The 22,158-nt window shown below is 36.4% G+C and overlaps 1 protein-coding gene across 1 annotated transcript in view; it reads left to right on the top strand.

Annotated features, from left to right (window-relative positions):
• Positions 1 to 634: 634 nt before the first annotated feature.
• Positions 635 to 22,158, top strand: part of PGM2L1 (phosphoglucomutase 2 like 1) — a 44,856-nt gene continuing 23,332 nt past the window's right edge. Inside the window, exons 1-2 of the mRNA XM_039228791.1 lie at positions 635 to 1,067; positions 20,505 to 20,672. Coding sequence (XP_039084722.1) covers positions 957 to 1,067; positions 20,505 to 20,672 — 279 coding nt within the window. The 5' untranslated portion in view covers positions 635 to 956. The remainder of the gene's footprint in view (positions 1,068 to 20,504; positions 20,673 to 22,158) is intronic.

Raw genomic sequence — 22,158 nt, 5'->3', positions numbered from 1 at the left:
AACACGATTGCTAGACTGTAAAGCATTAAATGGATACCAATGCTCCCCTTACTGCATCAGTCCTGGCTTAAAATAATTTAATTCTAGGGCCACGTTACGCAGCAATGCAAGGATAGGGCGCGTCCGTAAGGAATAGCTTCAAGGCAGATCTTTTTCCTTTGATGAAAGGGAAAGCGGGCAGCCGCTGGGAGTTGTAGTCTTTGCGGCGGTCTCTACAGATGTCGAGGACAGAAAATTACTACAACTCCCGTGAGGCCGTGCGGAAACAGGCCCGTGTACCCTCCCGCCTAGCGCGTGCCTCAAGCTGAGGCAGGGGGACCTGCACGCGCGCCGGGGTCCGCGGAGCAAGCGCCGAAGCAGCGTGCTGGTAGCGGCCTGGGCAGCAGATAGAGAAAAAGGAGACGCGTGGGAGTGTGTGGGGACTGTAACAAGGAAAAGGCGCGTGGCAAAAAACAAATTAAAAAAAAAAAAAGCCGCGCCCCAACCCGTCACACCCCAGCGGATCCCAGCTTCTCTTACTGCGGAGGCAGCAGTATCGTACGCTCTGCTGGTGCCTCAAGCCCCAGGGACTTAAATCAGCAGGGGCGGGAAGGGGCGGGGCCAGGAGGCGGGGCATAGAGCGCCGAGGGCGGTGGCGGTGGCGGCGGCGGCGGCAGCCGAGACCCAGACATCTGGGACTGTTGTTGTTCTCTCGCGGCGGGACCGCCTCAGTCCGTTCGCCCAGAAGGAGACCCGGAGCTGGTCTAGAAGGGAGCGGGTGGCCGCATCGCCTCTCTCTCCTGCTTTCCCAGAGCTGCGGCAGGCGCTGGTTCAGACACCCTGCGGTCGGTCTCCGATGCCCTTCAGTGAGGAGGGGGCGTCAGAACCCTGGTGAGCGCATCTCAGCCTCCGGCCCCCAACTCAGTGTCTTCGCCGCCCCCCCCCCCCCCACGCCCTCACGCCCCAGTCCGGCTGCCATGGCTGAAAACGCAGAAGGAGACCTGAACTCCAACCTGCTCCACGCCCCCTACCACACCGGGGATCCTCAGCTAGACACGGCCATCGGGCAGTGGCTCCGTTGGGATAAGGTGGGTACCTGTTCAGCCTGGCATCAGCCCTGTCCCCCCGCGCGCCCTCCCATACACAGTCTGTCCTTTCCCGTCCGCACCCGGTGCTCAGCAGGCTGCAGAGGAGATGGCTCCCGCCCTGGGGCGGGGGCCAGCGGAGCCGGGCGTTGCCACCCACCTATGCCTGCCTGGGCCGCCTCTCCGGGACCATCTGAGCGGAGCTACCTGTGGTCACTTCCTTTTGCAGTTCGCGGAATTGCAGCCTCTCTTTCTCACCCACAGCCCCGCCTTTCAAGTGCATGTCGTCTCTTTAAAAAAATTATTATTATTGTTATTTTATCATTATCATGTCGTAAGTTCTACTCTTCCTAGCACTATTTCCTTTCCTCTTTCTTCTCCTTTGACTTCCTTCTCTGCAAACCTGAAAGTGGCTTTTGGTACCCTTTTGAGATGTCTGTAACCGCTCTCTGCTTTACTTCTGGTCTGGTGTGTTTCCACCTTGCGTCGCTAGGTTGTCGCTAGTGGTATTCTCTAGTTATCTACCTTTTGCTCTTGAAAAGGAAGAGTTTTCTTACCTCTTTATTTCTCTTGCCGGGAGTTATTTTCTGGAAGTATTCTGTTCAAAGAATCATGTTTTCCAGGTTTCATATGATGCTCCTGATACGGAATTGTTTTTGCTTAACTCATCCCTTTTCCTCCTTTACGCCCGCCACCCGTTCCAAGTTGTTGGGGTGACTTCATCTTGTCCAGGCATATGGGATGGATCTGTGAGAGCCAGAGTTAAAATGCAGCTCTCTCACTTGTAAAAGAGGCCACTGGTGACTCCAACAAAGGAAGATGATCTAAGCTTTTGCTTTGTCAAGTGCATTAAGTGCATTTGTTGAAGTAGAGAACCCAATGTATTTGAAATGGAATTCATAATACTGAATTAGGGAATTAGTATGGTAGTATATGAAATTGTGTTGTACAAAAGAATTCCCTAAAGGATTCACTTTCTGAAAAAGTTTTATTTTTACTTTGCTCAGTCATTCATGCATTTAGCAAAAAATACGTATTGTGTATTGGGTAATGTTTTCAGAGCGTGTTAGGGCCAGGGAATGAATAGTAGTCCTGAGGAAATAGAAAGGGTTCTGCCCTCAACAAGCCTTCATTAAGCAGGTAAGACCAACAAATAAGCAATTACAATTAGTTATGGTTACTTGATTGTGTGCATCTTAGACATTATGTTCTTCCTCTAGAGTCTAAACCAGTGCTTCTCAAACCTTAAAGTGTTTACAGATCACCTGGGAATCTAAAATGCAGATTTCCATTTAGTAGGCCTGGGGTAGGGTCTGAGATTCGGCCTCAGAAATGAGCTTTCAGGTGATACCAATCCTGCTGGTCTGTGGACCACACTTGGAGCAGGAAGGCTCTAGAGTGTTCTGATTCAAATATCAAATTAAAGAAATAATTCCCTTATTATAGAATTTGACCATATAGGTATATTTTTAAGTCAAGTGTGCAGAATATGTGATATCCCATTAATTACTATAAGGATGTGTAAAATGCAAATAACTTTAAAGCCATTTGCCAGAAGTGGGTTTAGCATAAGAGCCAAGGCTTAAAATCAAATGTACTACAAACCGACTATATAAATGTCTTCAGCAGGGAAACCTAACCAAATTACAAATGAATGATAACTGTATGTTTAATATAGTTAATTGTTTTTGTTTAAAGACATCTGCTTTCATTGATATTTTTAGGAAATGAATGTGGTTGGGCATTTTTGTGTCCTTAAAGAGAAAGGAAGACTCATGAAACTTGAAAACACTTGTAGAATTCCAACAGAATTTAGCTTACTAGCAACTACTAAATATGTCAAGGCTTTTGACCCCAACTATAGGAATTTGTTTTCATTGCCATGGATGAGTCTTTTGTTCTCTTTAGGTGCCAGTTTTGAGTATACTTTTCCTAATGAGTTTATTGATTGTTTTTTTTTTTTTAAAGATTGGCTGAATGAATCAATATGCATTAATTGTTTATGCTGTGCCTAGATATTATTGGGAAATACTGAAATCTAAAAAGACTATAAAATGCATATACACAGAAAAAGATAACACTAGGGTAGTATTGCTGGCAATTATATGTTTTGTAGGCAGGCCTTATTGGAACAAAAGTAAGAGTGACCTGTGGAGTGGGATGATCAAAGACGACTTTATAAAACCAGGATAAATATAAAAAGACTGAGGGGAGCCTTGACTGAAAATGGAAGAGAAAGTCTTAAATTATATTTAAAGTGCCCTCCCTGTGTAAGATACTAGCTAAAACCTTGTGGGGGATACAAAGATGAAATAGATGTGGATCATATCTTCAAACAACATAGAAGGGAAAATAAAACAAAATCTCACAAAGGGAACAAGTAATAAGTGCCTTTAACTGAAGGATAGATCCAAGTAATTTAAATAATTATTTAATAAAAATAATAAACAGTTACTTAACTGACCCCCCTCATAATGGGAAAGAATACTTTTAATTGGTAAACAAATGTGTACTTGCTACAGATTGATAGTGGGTAACCTAGGCTATATCCCAGGGCACTGAAATTGAGAGTGCAGAAATATAAAATAATACATCAAACTTATAGCATTTATTACATTACGCACTGACAGCATAGTCCTTTAGAAGAGAAACTGAGTTTAATACCTGATTATTATCTATTTAGTGAAAAAGGAAACCTATCAAATGTGGCTGATTCTCAATGACTCTGCTTGCCTAGATCAACAAAATTGCTCGTCTTAGCCTTGATGGTGTACTTGTTAGCATGGTGTACTTAGAAAAATCTTCATGAAAAAAAGTGTTATTTGTGTTGAACTTTCAGAATTAGATAGAATTTAGATTTCTCAACATAGGGAGGAGGACTATTGCAAGCAGAGAGAGAAACTGTGTGCTTAGAACATTTGTTTCCGTTGCGCGTAGAGAGTACATAGAGGGTACATAGAGAGAAATTATTGGAAAGGTATGTAGAGGTCATAGAAAAGCTTTAGTATGTGTTTATTGGCCTTGAATAAACAAAAGTGTGGGTAAGTGTTAAAAGGAAAATAATGCAACTAGACAGGGTTTTTACTGGAGTAGTCTGGGGTACCTCACATAGTTTCTCTGGGGTGGCACTCTTTTGGTAAATTTACCATAGTCTGGGATCTGACCCTCAGTTTCTGTGCTGTCAGACTAATTTGATAGGCTGTCTTGTCTTGGTATGGGTTCACCCGACTCAAGAAACTGAACCTGATGTCTGAATTCACAATGCAGCTGTATTAATTTATGGATCAGATATAAAATAAGTGGATGTGTCTCTAGTCAAGATATTTTCTAGATGCACCATATGGAAGTTAAAGATGATGAATTCAAATCAAAAGGATTCAGATATATGCCTGAATGTTTAACAGCATTGGCCTGTAGTAGGTAAATGCATCCATTTCTATGATGGGACTCTCTTACCACTGGAACCCAAGTCCATGGATCAAGGTGTTCTTCTTCCAGGTGGTGCACAGATGACTCTCCTATAGTGCTCACTCCTTTCTATGGGGCTGACTAAAGCTCCCGCTTTCTTCCTACTTCTTTCTTTCAGTGTTTTCTTACATCCTATCAAATTACAGACAAATCTTAGCTGGCCTAGAAGCCAGGTTCTCTTTAACATGACAACTATCACCTGATACTAATCTACTGTAAATTTTAACTTTTTGAAAGCAGTTACAGTCAAAATATTGAGTACTGCTCAAGTTTGGGTGTCTGAATGTGTGGGCGGGGAGTGCATCAGGACACAGGGCAGCACTGTTCAGCAAGTTGGAGCAGCCACAACTGTATATTGACAAAATGTGCAGGCAGAGCTTGGCCAAGGCAATTTGAGAAATAGTAGACTACTCTGGTCTCAAAATGTAAGTGTATGCTGAGAAAGAATAGAATGTAAAGATGGGTTAGATTAGGTTAGGTTAGGGTTATGAAATGCCTGAAAATAGAAATAAAAGACTTCAGTCTAAGCCAGAGATTTTCAGATATCTAGCAGTGAAACCTTTGCAAGCAAAATATAGCCCAGTAAAATAGAGGTGAATGAATTTCCTTTTAATCATCATCATGTGATGGAAAAGACACCCAAGAAGCACCTCTACAAAGGTAGTCTAGTCTAATTTCATTGTATAGAGACATAAAGAAGTTGTGAAAGTTATCCAGTTTGGGTAGAGCCTGGACCAGAGGTTGGATCTGCCACTTAGTTCATCCAGTTTTTATGGATTTATACTTTTTTTGGTTCACATTTTTCTAATACTTGATTTGGTCTTTAAGCTGGCCTGGAAGCCTAGATCCTGCATTGTAGGCAAGCTAGATAGTAGTTTTCCCCATTTTTACAAGTAAAGAAACTTAGTTTCATAAAAGGTAAATGACTTAAGGATGTATGGCTTTTCAGCCATAGAGTTGAGAGTAGATCATCTGACCTTTACTCTAGTTTTCTTTAAAAAAAAAAATTTTTTTTTTTAATGTTTTATTTATTTCTGAGAGAGGGAGACAGCATGACCAGGGGAGGGTCAGAGAGAGAGGGAGATACAGAATCTGAAATAGGCTCCAGGCTCTGAGCTGGCTGTCAGCACAGAGCCCGAAGCGGGGCTCAAACCCATGAACCGTGAGATCATGACCTGAGCCAAAGTCGGACGCTTAACCCACTGAGCCACCCAGGTGCCCTGACTCTAGTTGTCTTATCACTACACTTAGACTCAAGAACTTGAATATTTAGTAAATGTTAGTGACATCATACACCAGGTTTCAAGGACTTCATTAAAACTATTTTATTGGCTTTTGTAAAAACTGAGTAGGATGTAATTGCAGAATAAATGTCATGGATTTTTTTTAAAGAGCTGAATTTGCGGCTCAACAGTTGCTTTGGTCTCCTTGGCAACAACATTCTCCCTCTGTGTGAAAAATTTAGTACAGATAAATGAGGGTTTGAATTTATTTTCCTTCTTAGAAATAAAACTCATTTTTTCTTTTTATTTTCAAATTTCTTACATTTTCCCCTCAGTTTCTACCATTTCATCTTCACTTCATTTTTATTTATTTCAAAGAAATGCATGCTTATGATTTTTAAAAAGTACAAAAGGTAACCTAATAAAAAACAATATTCCTAACTGCTGCTTATTTTCAGTTTGCTCCTTAAAAACCATTTTTAGCTATTTGTTCTTAGTTATTCTCATGGTTACCATCAAAAGATTAAATATTATGCTAGTATCACTAGTCCTTGATTTGTTTTATTATGTTTATGTTTATTTTATGTTATTTGTCAAATATACGCTGTAAAAAAATCAGAGCTAACTTACATTGTTCTCTACCTCTCCTAAATTTCAGTAGTTATGTTTTAGGTATTCTTGTAAGTTTAAATAATGTAATTAGTGCTAATAGTCTACAGAACAGTAAGCCTAACTCACAAATCCAGAGCTCCTAATTGCCCATTTTATTTAAGAAGAGACTGGCAGAGGGCACCTGGGTGGCTCAGTTGGGTAAGTTCAGTGCTCAGGTCATGATCTCAATATATGTGAGTTTGAGCTCCTGAGATCCAGCCTAGCATTGGGCTCTCTGTTGTCCGTGCAGAGCTCACTTCATATCTTCTGTCTCCCTCTCTCTGTCCCTCCCACACTCCCTCTCTTTCAAAAATAAGTAAACAACAACAACAACAAAAAGGGAGACTGGCAGATAACATACCTACATATACAAAAACAGAGAAAGCTCATCCCATTTTCACAGAATAATCTGTGGATGTCAATGACTGACCAAGGATCAAGTTACGTAAAGAAAACAAGCAGCATTGAAAACAAGAAGAACAAAGCAATGGCTCCAGAGAAAAAACAAAACCAAGGTTAATGAGGTACATAGAACTTAAAATTTTTTTAAGTTAAATTTAAAAAGAGAATTCCATCAAATGAGGGAAGATGTCATGAGAAAGGCATCAAAAATAGGAATGAGCTCTTAGAAGTTAGGAGAAAAATAAATGACTATATCCCTCTACCTTTTGCCAAACGCAATAGAAAATATAAAAGGTTAAGTTGAGGAAACCTACAGCAAAAGGAAGTAGGAAATAGAAGGGAAGTTGACATGGAGGAACTACCCCAATGTAAAGAAATCCCAGATGACAATAGTGCCCTAGATCCATATCGGGCTTCAAGAAATGTGTCTTGAAACAGAGTGTGACCTCTATGCATCAATAATAAAAAGCTAGTTGATATTAATGGTGTGGAAAAAATGGTATGTTTTTCTGGCAACAACATTTAAAAGAGAAAAGCTATTATCCAGAGATGGTAGAGAGGAAAGGAGGGGAGGAGGAAGGAAGGAAGACCTGAGCAAGCAAGTTACAATTTGAACATGAAAGTAAAACAGGGCACGATTTTGAACACCTAATTGATAGAGCTTAAGAAAAAAATCTTTTTGATCTCAATACCTTCAGGAGATATAAGTAGGCCTGAACAGAAGCAAATTTTATACACAGCCACTACATAGATCCTTAGTAAACAATATTTAGATGATCTTAACCTTGTGCTTACATTACTTTCAATTTTGAGGATCAACCTGAAGACAAAACACAAGATTTAATTATTTTTTATTGTGGTGAAAAAGTATATAACATAAAATTTACAATCTTATGCATTTTTTAAGTGTATAGTTTGCTAGTGTTAATTATATTCACAGTGTTGTGACATGGATCTCCACAACTTTTTCATCTTGCAAATCTGAAACTCTGTCCATTACAGAAGTCCCCTTTGCCCCTCCTCCCAGCTAATAACTACTATTCTACCCTGTTTCTATGAGTTTGACTACTTTGGATATCTCATATAAAGAGAATCATACAGTATTTGTCTTTTTATGACTGGCTTATTTCACTTAGCATAATATCTTTCAGGTTCGTCATATTGTAGCATATGACAGGATTTCCTTCTTTAAGGCTGAGTAATATGCTATACCACATTTTGTTTATCCATTCATCCATCTGTGGACATTTGGGTTGCATCCACCCTTGGCTGTTGCGAATAGTGCTGCTGTGAGCACAGATATGCAAATATCTCGTCAAGACCCTGCTTTCAATTCTTTTGGCTATATACCCAGAAGTGGGATTGCCAGAACAAAATGTAGATATTATCAGCATAAATAGGGTTTTGGCTTATTGTGTTTTTCAACTTAAAAATATACTCAAAACTGGAAGCAACCAAGATGTTCTTCAGTAGGTGATAGGTAAACAAATTTGGTATATCCATACAGTAGAATATTATTCATCGATTTTTTAAAGTTTATTTATTTATTTTGGGAGAGAGAGAGTGCGCCGTGCGCACACACACATGGGGAAGAGGCAGAGAGAGAGGGGGAGAGAGAGAATCCTAAGCAGGCTCCACGTGTTAGTGCAGACCCCGACATGGGGCTCGATTTCATGAACTGTGAGATCGTGACCTGAGCCAAAATCAAGAGTGGGATGCTTAACTGACTGAGCCACCCAGGTGGTCCAATTCATCAGTTTTTAAAAAATGAGCTATCAAGCCACAAAAAGAAATGAGGCATTAACACAATTAAGAAACTTTAAATACATACTACCCCATGAAAGAAGCCATTCTGAAAAAGCTACATACTATCTGACTCCAACTATATGTCATTTTAAAAACAGGTAAAATGAGACAGTTTTTAAAAATGACTGGTTATCAGGGGGAAAGGAAGGAGTAGATGGAACACAAGGGGTTTTTAGAGCAGTGAAGCTACTCTGTATGCTACTATAATGGTGGATATATGGCATTACGTATTTGTTAAAAGCCGTATGTAAACTATGGACTTCAGTTCATAATATTGGATTAAGGGCACCTGGCTGGCTCAGTCAGTGGAGTGTGGGAGTCTTGATCTTGGGGTTGTGATCTCGAGCCCCATCCCATGTTAGGTGTAGAGGTTACTTAAAAATAATAAAAAATATTTTAAAAAATAGATTAGTATTGGATCAACTACAGCAAATGTACCACACTAATACAAGATGTTAACAACATGGAAAACTGAGCAAGGCCATTTATGGGAACTCTCTGTACTATCTGCTCAAATTTCTGTCAAACTAAAACTGTTCTAAAAAGTAAAGTCTAGGGGTACCTGGCTGGATCAGTGACAGCATGTGACTTGATCTCACGGTCATGAGTTTGAGCCCCATGTTGAGAGTAGAGTTTAAATAATTTTTTAAGTTAAAAACAAGTAAAGTCTATGAATTAAAAAAATATTTTTTTCAAACATTTAAATATTTCAAATATGTATATATATATATACATATATGTATATTTGAAAGGGAAAGGATTTATATTTGAAAGCACCTCATTCTTTCCCACCTGAGATTTTTAAAATATATCGGCAGACTGTTTCTGCCTTTTATTTGGGGGCAGAAAATTTTATTCTTTTTATTTTATTCTTTGCCCTATTTTTTCTTTCATAAAGGATTTTTGTTTAGTTCCTTCAAGTTTTCTACAAGGCCATTAGAAAGCCTATGTGGATATATCTTTGATCTAGAATTATATCTTTATTTCTTCCTTTCCTCCTATTTGGAAAATCTGAGAGAATCTGGAGAACCTAATGAAAAGGTATTGTCTTCATTTTGTTCTTCCAGATTTTACTTGTAAGATGTATTGAACTAACCAAAGAATGTAAGTATTATATTTCACCAACTCAGATTTTCACAGTCCTTCCCTGGATTATCTAAATTAGGATTCTTTCATCCTCTTAGCTTGTTTAATTGTTTTTACATATTTTATATATCTGTTCTGTTTTTCTGAAATATTTTCTCCCAAAACAAAAGGTTTAATAATTTAGTGCAAATTTTACTAAAATATTTTTTCAGGGGCACCTGGGTGGCTCAGTTGGTTAAGCATCCGACTTTGGCTCAGGTCATGATCTCGGGGTTCGTGGGTTCGAGCTCCGCATCGGGCTCTGTGCTGACAACCGGCTCGGAGCCTGGAGCCTGTTTCAGATTCTGTGTCTCCCTCTCTTTCTGACCCTCCCCTGCTCACGCTGTCTCTTTCTCCCTCTCAGAAATAAATAAAAGAGTAAAAAATTTTGTTTTAATATTTTTTCATTAGCCACTTTCTCTTTACTTGACTGCTAATTAGTACTAAGGCTGCTGCCCTCTGGTGTTGAGAGTGAATGGAGAAAATAATGCTGGTGGAAGAGAATAGACAGGTAGGTACTGTATCTAATCCTGCATGGGATACTTCACACCAGATAATTTAATGAGCACCAAATCTTACCATACAAAACTGTGATATCGTCATATCTTATGCCCAAAAGAATATAAAAAATGTTTTAAATAATATAAAATTATAAATGAAAAATCCTATGCTCAGATACATAGACCTTTTGGCTTTCACTCATCAGAAAATCTCTTTCTTGTAAATAGTGGGGTTTTTTTTAATAGTAGTTTTATTTTGTGGTTTCTGCTTCAGAATTTTTCTCATCTTATTTTTCCTCTGAAATATTTCATTATTTATACAGGTAAATATTAGAAAAAACCTAAATGCACACCAAAGGGGAAAAGATAAACAAATTGAAACACTACAACAGTTGAATAGAGTAGGTCTGGGATGAATGGATTAAAAAGTTATGGTATATATTCACCATGGAATATTATTCAGGCATAAAAAAATGAGAAAATCCTACTATTTGTGATAATATGAATGGAACTTGAGGGCAATATGCTAAGGGAAGTAAGTCAGACAAGAAAGACAAACACTATGTTCTTACTTACATATGGAATCTAAAAAGACCCAAAAAACCCCAAAAAAACGACACCAAACTCATAGATCAGATTTGTGGTTACTGTGGGGGGGGGGGAGGGTACAGAATTGGAGGAAGGTGGTCAAAGGGTAAAAATTTCTGGCTATAAGATAAGTAAGTACAGGGATGTAATGGGCAATTTTATTACAGTTTACACTGCTGTATGATATACAGGAAAAGTTGTTAAGAAAGTAGATCCTAAGAGTTTTCATCACAAAGAGAAATTTTTTTCCTTTTATTGTATCTGTGTAAGATGATGGATGTTAACTAAACCTATCATGTAATCATTTCATAATACCTTCAACCACATGAAGGTTGGGGCACAAACACCCCATGTAGTAAAAAATCTGCATGTAACTTTTGATTCCCAAAAAAACAATAACCTACTGTTGACAGAAGTCTTGCTGATAACATAAGCAATCAATTAACACAGATTTGTATGTTATATGTTTTATATACTATATTTGTACAATAAAGTAAATTAGACATTTTGTTTTGAAAATGTTAAGAAAATCATAAGGAAAATACATTTACTTTATTGTACTGACTTTATCCAAAAAAATCTGCATGTAAGTGGACCTGCCAAACTTGTGTTTCAAGGGTCGATTGTATGTATAAATTAAACCATCATATTGTACACTTTAAATTTAGTGATGTCAATTATTTCTCAGTAAAACAGGAATAAAACAAAACAAAAATAGATCTGTATGTATTGAAAGGCTCTCCAAGATATGTTAAGTGAAATAAGCAAGTTATAGAACATCATATGCAATTTGATACCATGTATATAAAATAAAAAGAAAGAAAGCTAAACTGCATTTCTATGGATATGTAGATTCCAGTAAAGGTCTAGAAGGATACATCACAACACTACTTGCTCCCCTACAGGAGGGGTCTGAGACTGAAGATAATAGTCAAAGATGTCTATAGCTTTATCTGTATTATTATGTTTTTAAACTAGGAAATATATAGTCACAATTAATAATAATATTTAGAATACAAATGAAGAACAATTAAGGGTCAAGTTCTGGGGCTACTTTTTAAGAGTGATAGGAATTCAAAGTCAGGAAGGCTATGTAAGAAGTAGAATTTGAGCTGGGCTTTGAAGGAAAAATAGGATAGGAATAGATGAGGAATCGGGTGACAGAAAATTTAATGTGGGAGAAATAGAAGAATAAAATGGAAAATGAAACTGACCAGGAAAGTGAAACTGGGCAATATGCAAGAACAATGAAGATTTTTTTTTTAATTCAAGTATTGTGTATGTGTTGGACTGCGGTGGCAATTTAGGTTACACAAAGGAAAAAGGAAATCTAGTGTTTATTGAGTGATCATGTGCCAGATGTGTTAATAGATGCTTTCATGTAAAAAAAAAAAAAAATTTCTTAATCCTTCAAGGATTGTTTGAGGTAGTTGTTATTCTCATTTTTTTTTAATTTTTTTTTTTTTTTTGAGAGAGAGAGACAGACCGTGAGTGAGGGAGGGGTAGAGAGAGAGGGAAACACAGAATCCAAAGCAGTCTCCAGGCTCAGTGCTGTCAGCACAGAGCCCAATGCAAGGCTCGAACCCACGAACAGCAAGATCATGACCTGAACCAAAGTTGGACGCCCAACCGACTGAGCCACTCAGGCACCTTGTTATTCTCATTTTTAACCTATATACAAACTCAGGTTCAGAGAAATGGAGAGAGTATTTGAATCCAAAAAGATTTTGAACTCCTCTGCCCTTTGGGATATGATTCCCGCCCTTCCTGACCTTTATATTTGAGGTAACTGGAATTGGACTCTAATGTTGGTTCTTGGGTGATTAATCTGGCAGTATGTAATTAGGATGAGGTGGGTTGGAGATAGGGAGGGTAGCCCGGAGACTCTTAGAATTATGGATAACAAGGTTTTACATTAGGATGATTATAGAGCCTTCCAAGAAAACTAAAGAAGTAATGAGCCCTTTTAACAGATTGTCCTATCCATTTTAAAAACACAGAGAATGAAGGGCTTCTGGGTGGCTCAGTTGGTTAACTGTCCAACTTCAGCTCAGGTCATGGTCTCATTGCTCTTGGTTTCGAGCCCAGTGTAGGACTCTGTGCTAACATTTCAGAGCCTGGAGCCTGCTCTGGATTCTGTGTCTCCTTCTCTCTCTGCCCCTTCCCCATTCATACTCTGCCTGTCTCAAAAATAAATAAAACATTAAAAAAATATTTAAACACAGAGAATGATAAACAACTCCTATTTTGTTACAATATTTTGCCAGGTTTGCGTCATATCTCCTTTTTAAAAAAATAAGTTACAGGGTCAGTTTAAATTCCCATATCCACTGTACTGATCCTATTCTCCTCTCTTCCTCCTTTCCTCCGAGTAACCAAGGCATATCTAGGAATACTAGACTTTTGTCTGAATTTCCTGTTTGTATGAAAAATAGTTCTGTTTTTCCTGTATTTAATCAAGTAAAGATAACTCTGGAATTTAAACAGCTCCTTTTAAAAAAAAAGCACTTCGTGAAAAATATTTCAATGTCTGAAAACCCTCAAATCAAAGTTGAAGAATTATATTTTTTATAATATATAACTTTTGAAAATGTGTATGCTGTTAACTTATCCCTAATTAGAAGCAGAAGCTTTAGTGCAAGTTAACAATAAAATAACATCAAATACAACATAAGATGTTCTTTCTCTAAGTAGAAATGTCATATTTTACAAAGGTAGTAAGTTCCATAAGTGGTTTCTGTAAAGTTAGATTCCTAACTGTATAGAATTAATGACTTAAATGTCTTCTCTCCCCAACATCAAGGAACTTTTACATAATTATCAGGAAAAGCTTAACAGTAAGAGAGCTGATATTTATGCAACAGTACAATTCACACCTGTTAATTTATTTTTGTAATTTATATGTCTTAAAAAACTCTACTTCATAAAGAGAATTCAAGTATCTTTCAAGTGTAATTTTTAACATTAAAAATTAAAAGTATTAAAAATACTTTTCAAATGTTTTATAAAGGGAATAGAAAAAAAGCACCTAATATTTTTTGTCATTAATTCATACATTGTAAGGTAAAACACTGCATCTGGATTAATGCATATTTCTTGTAATTCAAACTCAGTGTTAGAGTTTTTCTATATGCTTTGTTTTTAAAGTCACCTTATTGAGGTCTAATTTACATTTACGAAATTGACAGTAAATTTAGTTCTTTTGAGTGTTCCACTTAATGAAGTTTGAAAAGTGTATACAGTTGAATAACCAACATCACAGTCAAAGAGCATTTCTATCACTGCAGAAAGTTCCCTTGTGCCCTTCTGTAGTGATTCCCCTTGCTACAGCCCTTGTAACTACTGATTTGACTTGTCCTGAAGTTGTTAATTGAGACATAATTCACATAATGTGAAATAACATTTACTATTTTAGAATGCATAATTCAATGGGTTTTATTTAGTATGTTCAAAAGATTGTGCAATTGTCACCAGTATCTAAGTTTTTTTAATGTTTACTTATTTTTGAGAGGGCAGGGGAGGGCAAAGAGAGAGGAAGAAACAGAATCCAAAGCAGGCTCCAGGCTCCGAGCTGTCAGCACAGAGTCCAACACTAGCCTCGAACCCCCAACTGCGAGATCATGACGTGAGCTGAAGTTGGACGCTTAACCACCTGAGCCACCCAGGTGCCCCACCACTATCTAATTCCCAAACGTTTTAGTCATCCCAGAAAGAACCCTATATCCATTAGTGATCACTCCCCATTCTTCCTTCCCCCCCAGCTCCTTACAACTATCCTTCTGTCTAGATTTGCCTATCTGGACCTTTTATATAAATGGAACCATACTATTGTTATATGTGGCCTTTTGTGTGTGCCTTCTTTCACTTGGCACATTTCAGATTTCATGCATGTTGTAGCATGAATCAGTACTTATTTAGCTTATTGGCTACTTACATTTTTTTTTAATTTTTTATGTTTTATTTATTTCTGAGAGAGAGAGAGAGAGAGAGACAGCGTGAGCAGGGGAGGGTCAGAGAGAGAGGGAGACACAGAATCCAAAGCAGGCTCTAGGGTGCTAGCTGTCAGCCAAGAGCCCTACACGGAGCTCGAACCCACAAAGCATGAGATCATGACCTGAGCTGAAGTCAGATGCTTAACCGACTGAGCCACCCAGGCGCCCCTACATATTTTCTTTCTTTCTTTTTTTTTTTTCAATTTCTGAGAGAGAGACAGCGTGAGCAGGGGAGGGTCAGAGAGAGAGGGAGGTACAGAATCTGAAGCAGGCTCCAGGCTCTGAGCTAGCTGTCAATCCCAGAGCCTGACACGGGACTCAAACCCATGAACTGTGAGATCATGACCTGAGCTGAAGTCAGCGGCTTAACTGACTGAGCCACCCAGGCGCCCCTGCATATTTTCTTTAGTGAATACTTTGCCCCTTTTTAAATTTGGTTGTCGTTTTATTAACTTGTAATAGTTCTTTATTGTTCCTGTAGTTTTCTTTTATAAAAATCATATAATATGTAGGCTTTTTGTGTCTAGCTTCCCTACTTGTATGATTTATCCATTTTGTTTTCTATATCAGCAATTTATTCCTTTTTATTGCTGAATGTTATTCCATTTTATGGATGTACAATAATTTGTTTATTTGTTCAACAGGTTTTAACTATTAAGATTAAATCTATCATTAAAATTCATTTATAGGTCTTCGTGTGAATGTTTCATTTCTCTTGGGTAGATGCCTAGTAGATTTACTATTCAGCATTTACTGAAATATTTTAAAGTAGCTATTGGGTGTTGAATTTTTTCAAATGCTTTCTCTGCATCTACCAAGATGATATATTTTCTGTTGTTTTTTAAATTAAGACTTTATTTTTTAAGAGCAGTTTCAATCAAAAGTGTGTGTCAGAATACCTAGAAAAAAACAGCAAACATTTGAAATGTTTTATTTTGACTGTCTTGTATGAGAAATATTTTTTGTTTAAAACCTAGTAGAGACTTAAGTATGACTATATTATTGAACAGATGTGTGTGTTTTGTTAGAAAAAAATCCATAAGTTAAAAAATGACTACATCTATGTAATCTTAAGTTTTGAAATGAAATAATCAACATTTTTATCTTTCACACTAATTATGGCATATGTAGTATTATACTTAAGTGATAACAATATCATTGTTCAATATCATTGAAGTCTTATTTTCTGCTTTTTGAGTAGTTAGAATCTTTATTTCCTGGATATGATTTTTATATTCATTAAGTGGTTATTACTAAAGCTTTATTAAGCCAATTATTATTAATGAAATCTTATTTTGTATAAGTATAGTCGTTCAAATTTGTTATCTAACCAATTTAATTTTTGCTAATTTCTACAATTTTTTTAAGGATGGAGAAATTATTTTACTTATATTTGGAATATGAAAGATAAATGAGTAAACAAAACCCAGGAATAGAATCATAAATACAGAGAACAAACCAGATGGTTGCCAGATATATATATATATATATATGCCATATATATAATAATAATTAAATTGTTTTTAAACTGTTAGGTTTAGTACTAGAATATTAATAGAGTAGATTCAAGTTATATAAAAATTATGCAAATATTAGATTTATAAACGAAGTAGGAAAGAAGATTTATAGGTGAATTCTTCATTGACAAACTTGTTTTATATGATGATTATTTTTGTATACTTTTATATACATTTATATTTATTACACATAGATAATACAGAAGCCCCCTAATTATGAACAGAACAGGTTCAGAAAAGCATGAGTAAATCCAGTATAATCCTTCATAAATGAATACTAATTCTTTCATTTAGTGGCGGGTAGAGTTGGAATGATTTTGGTCTGGCATATACCTTTATTCACATCTATGAAAATTTGTAAGAGGTTTGTTAAAAGAGGTACTTCTCTTTATATATATAAAGTGCTGCTTTTTTTTTTTTTTTAAATCCGTTCTTTCATGTTTTCTTTGAATATGGGTCTTACGGACCTACGCTATGGAAAAAACAAAACTCCACAGAGTATTATGTAAGAAGACACTTTCTTTTCTTCATTTCAGCCATATAAAGTTGCATCACTCCATAGGATTAGAACCTAAAGGAAAATTTTGGGTAAACAGGTAACCTTTGAAAATAATGCATGGCTTTAATTCTGTATCCTTTAGCTTACTGATTTCCCTACTAAACAATCAGCTTTCTTCCTGATGAAGTATAGAAAATGCTAGTAGTCACTAAAATCTTTTTGGATTTTCTGCAGGATTACTTTTTTGGGGTACTAAAATTATTAAGATTCTAAAATACACTAGTTAAGAGCAAATTTAGTTCAGATTGAATGCAGTTACTTTCTAAATGATTTCCATTTTATATAGGAGATCATTAAGTACATTTCTAAAAGGTATGTAGATCAAATAACTTCTCCATAGACTTACAGTATAATTTTAGAGGTTTCTTTACCGTTGGCATTACTTGAACCATTTTTTTCTTTTTTTGCTGATTAGGCTGCTCTGTATTCAAGTGATGAATACATTGTAAATAAGAGAGCACATTTAGAAAGCAAACAATAATTTGTATTTGAGAAAGCTCCCACATATGTTTTATTAATAACCTTCTGTGAGTGACAAAAAGAACAATTTGTGAGATAAAAAGTATCCATGTAGACACACAAATAGTAGTTTTTCTCAGCCATCAGAGATACTTATCTAGTTTTTACCATAAAATAAGTTACGTACATAAAATATCCAAGGTATGTACATAAAATATCCAAACAGTACCAAAGCTGTACAATAAAGTAAATTTTCTGCCTCAGATCTCATCCCTGGTTTCCCCATCAGAAATAATCACTATTTTTAGTGTTTTATATTAGCATGGATTATTTCTGGAATGATATATAAATATTCACATACCTCTTTTTATACAAATTAAAACATTTTATATACACTTCTTTCCTTTTCATTTAATATATCTGAGTTCTATGTGGAAAGAGTATTTAAAAATAATTTGTAGTTCTTTAGAGTCTTCATAATATGATAGCTTATAAAAATCATAGTTGTTTGAAGATGACAACAAAATAGAAATGTAATTTCATCCACATGGAAAATATATGATAATCATGGCTACATAGATTGCCTTTTAGGTGTATTTTTAAACACTTGTAACATCAACATCTAAGTTAACGTCCAGCTATAAAATAGTGGAGAAATCTGCATTTTGAAGTAGCTTTCAGGGATGCCTGGGTGGCTCAGTCGGTTGGGCGACTGACTTCGGCTCAGGCCACGATTTCATGGTTCATGGGTTCAAGCCCCGCATCAGGCTCTGTGCTGACAGCTCAAAGCCTGGAGCCTGCTTCGGATTCTGTGTCTCCCTCTGTCTCTGCCCTCTCCCTCTTGTGCTGCGTCTCTCTGTGTCTCTCAGAAATAAATAAACATTAAAAAAAATTTTTTTAATTAAAGTAGATTTCATTTGCTTGTCACCATAATCACTTTGCACTTTTCACCATAAAAATATACTTATGTCTAATGCATCATGATTCTTTATCCATTTTTATTTTTCCCTATTTTAATCTTTTTCAGAACAGGAATTAGGTTAGGACTGGTTATAATGTTTATAACAGAGAATGGAACTTTTAAGTCCTACTCTAGTAACTGTGCAATTAAATATTAGGAAGTACTCAGTAACCTAATAATATTCATGTCTGGTGGGTCATTTTTTATTTTACATAGTTGTAATTAAAAGGAATAATGTTTGGCTTTATAGTTGGAGTTCATTATTCCTAGGAACATTATTAACCTGCTCTACATAATTATTTTGTTTGTTTGTAGTGAGATGATACAGGATTTAGAACCAGACTAACCTGGATTCAAATTCTGTCTAGACCTCCAGTATTAGCTCCCTGTTAATGGGCTCCCTCTCTAAATCTTAATTTCTTTATTAATACAGCAGTAATAATACTACCAGTAAGATGCTGCAATCAGCATTCTTGTATGAATAAATCTTGTTTGAATAAAGACATTGCTATGGACAGAGATATTTACCGGCCAAAAGGCATATACAGTTTAAATTTTGGTAGTTGCTGTGATATCACTCTAAAAGGACTATCCTAATTTATTTTTTAAAAATTAAAGTTTATTTATTTTTAGTAATCTCTATACCCAACATGGGGCTAACACTCATGACCCCAAGATCAAGAGTCACATGCTTTTCCCACTGAGCCAGCCAAGTCCCCCAGGACTATCTCAATTTCTGTGTCACTAACTGTGTCATTAACATGGTATGACACTGTCATGTACCCTCTACAAAACTGAAATTTTCTAATCTTCAATTTTTGCCATTCTTATACCTATTTTTAAATGTCAGCCACCTTCAAGTCTCTTTGACCTCTGTATCAAATCTGGTAGTATCTTAGACTTTGGAAAAATATAGAGTAGCCCAGGTAACCTATTATTTAAATTCTCCTCTTAATAGCTATTCCTATTTTTATGTAGGCTGTGTATTTGTTAGTGTGTGCCATTTATGAAATGGAGATTTTGTGAGCCAAGGTCATTATACATGTACATACATACACTCATATATACATGCATACATATACATAAATTTATATCCATTTTTAGCAGATTATAATTTCCATTAATCAGAATATCCATGGCTTCTCATTAGTTTGTGGCATGTACTCTGGTTACTTTAATTCCACTATAACCAGAAAACCTTTTTGTTGAAATTATGTATTAATATGTTTTTATTTCTTTGCAAGTACAAATATGCTCTAATATTTAGAGCCTTATAGGTGTCTTGGTTTATCATTCTAAATATTCATTATCATTATATTGGCCATAGACATAGAAGATCTAAGCTGTTAGTATGGACTAAATCCATACTATATATAGTATAGAAGGGAAAAGTTGTGGTTCACCTTATTTTCATAATATTTGACTCTTTCTCTTATAAGGAAAATACTGGAAAATTCCATTCAAATTTTATTCTTATTATAAATGCACTTCTATTTGAAACTTGTTAATTGTTTATGAAGTAATATTTCCATCAAGGGCATCCATGAGCTTTATGAAAATAAGTTAAAGGATGTGATAATGAAATACAGAATCCTAAAATACAGATGTTGGCATGTCCTGCCTCACAAGCCAAGTTTGGACTGAATTTTCATTCTAATTCTTAACCAATTCCACATTTAATATCTAAGACCTTTTTATGATCACCTTTACTGTAGATACATTGAATGGTTTTCTGTGACTTTAAAGAGCGGAAGGCTTATCTGGTCATTTTGAATCACAGAGGTTTAGGAAGTAATTGGTAGGCATGTGTTGATGGCTTTTATCCAATAGGTTCCATATTTCTTTTCAAACTTAATACAGACTCTAATTTAATTAATGTTGTTTTTGATTAGGAGGCTTATTTAGGGTCCATAGCTCAGAAGTTTATCAATTTCTTGAGTAGTGTTACCAAAATTTCTATGACAATTAGAGATATGTGCATCACCTTCTTAGGTAAGGGTCTGGCTCCTTGGGGAACTCCATAGAGGGCAGGTATTATTTTAGTATACATACTAATATTGATAAGTAGCACTGTGGAGTTTATAGTGTATCTAGAACCTTGTGATACATGCATAATACTGGCTCCTCAGAAGGGCTTCATCTCAGGACTCTGCTTGTGATCCTAATTAAGTCTTAATACTTTTTTATAGAATCCCAAAACAAAAGAGCAAATTGAAAATCTGTTACGGAATGGGATGAACAAGGAGCTACGAGATCGTCTTTGTTGCCGAATGACTTTTGGGACTGCGGGACTTCGTTCTGCTATGGGGGCAGGATTTTGCTATATAAATGACCTTACAGTAATACAGTCAACACAGGTGAGTATTATAAAGTATATATGTATACTTTTAATGACTCTATATTTTGGCTTCATAGATTAGGTAGTGGCGTTCTAAAACAAAAAACTTTATGTCCAGGAAGGTACTTTCTTGTAAGTTAAATGTGGAATAAATGCTGACCTTTGCTCTTGGATGAGATTTATCTTAGGAGTCATTTGTGTATCTTCAAGGTCACAGACTAACTTTCTGATTAAGAGTTCTTATGGTTGCCATTGTCAACTTCTTGACAATGTTACTTTGCATTTGAAATCGGGAAACGGATATAGAGATTTCCAATTAATACAAAGAAACAAATTTAGGAAAAAGAGAATTACTCATTTTGGCCATTTATAAAGGCTAACCAGAATATTTGGAAAATTTAGTTGAAAATATTTCCCTTAAACATGGTTTTCTATATCCATTTGAGAGTTCTTGAAGACAGGGTATGATGTGATACAATTTATGTCTCACCATTTTTATACAACTTACTCTAGAAACAAATTACTTCTTTTTCTAGTGAACCATTCTCACTGCTTCAAAGAACTATACTTTTGAAGCCAAAATGCATTTAGAATATGCTAAAAATAGTTCTAATCAATACTGTCAAACAGTAAATCATCCTTAGCCTTGTTCTGAGGGAATTCTCTAAAGGCAAAAGCTAGTGCAGAGGATGGGGAAGAAGGGATGATAAGATGACTACATGGATAGGATACCTGCCCCTTCCTCCACCCCTGTCCCCTTTATTTTCCTCACCCAGAAGTGCATCACTTCACTCTTTTTAATATATCGATCTTCTCATAAGCTTTCATTTCAAGTGAAGATGCCTTTACTTTACAAAAGGGGTGGAGGAGTTGTTTGAAAATCAGTTTCTACGGAAGTGTAAATGTTTACTGGAGTTGAGATTCCATTGTGTGAAGTGGAAAAGCCTAATGGAACCTAATACGTAAGCCCTAGCCCTTTTCAGAATCTAGATAAAGGGGATAAGATAAGATGGATATTTATACCAGAGAATAATAGGAAGTTCTGTGAGGTTTTAGGATAGCATCATTATTATAATAAATAGGTGAAACTGGTCAACATGGGCTTCTTAAGCATGCATGTGCATGCACTTACACACATGCATACACACACATTCATAGGGAATGTAACCTGAGGACAGGGTGCCAAAAACACCTGGCTCTGGGGGTCCCAAACAGACCAGGTTTGGCCACTTGCCACTGACAAAATCCAAAGACAGAGAGAGGAGTGGTAGCGAAATAAGACAGGAATTTTTATCAGTGATGCCAACACGAGGAAGACAGCAGACTGGAGTGTCAAAGACTGCCTCCAAAGTGGTGAAAACACTTCCAGGTTTATATAAGGAAAATGTGGGACAACGGTGGGTGGGTACTTGCAGGTGGGCAGTGAAGGTCAAGTTGATCTGTAGTCTTGTAGTCAGTGATGTGGGTCTTGCTGGCTCAGGGTAGTCCTTATTGCTTGAAGGGGT

The sequence above is a fragment of the Hyaena hyaena genome, unplaced genomic scaffold (genome assembly GCF_003009895.1).
Source record: "Hyaena hyaena isolate Hyena2069 unplaced genomic scaffold, ASM300989v1 scaffold_34, whole genome shotgun sequence".
NCBI lineage: Eukaryota > Metazoa > Chordata > Mammalia > Carnivora > Hyaenidae > Hyaena > Hyaena hyaena.
This window is presented reverse-complemented; position numbering and strand designations above follow the sequence as displayed.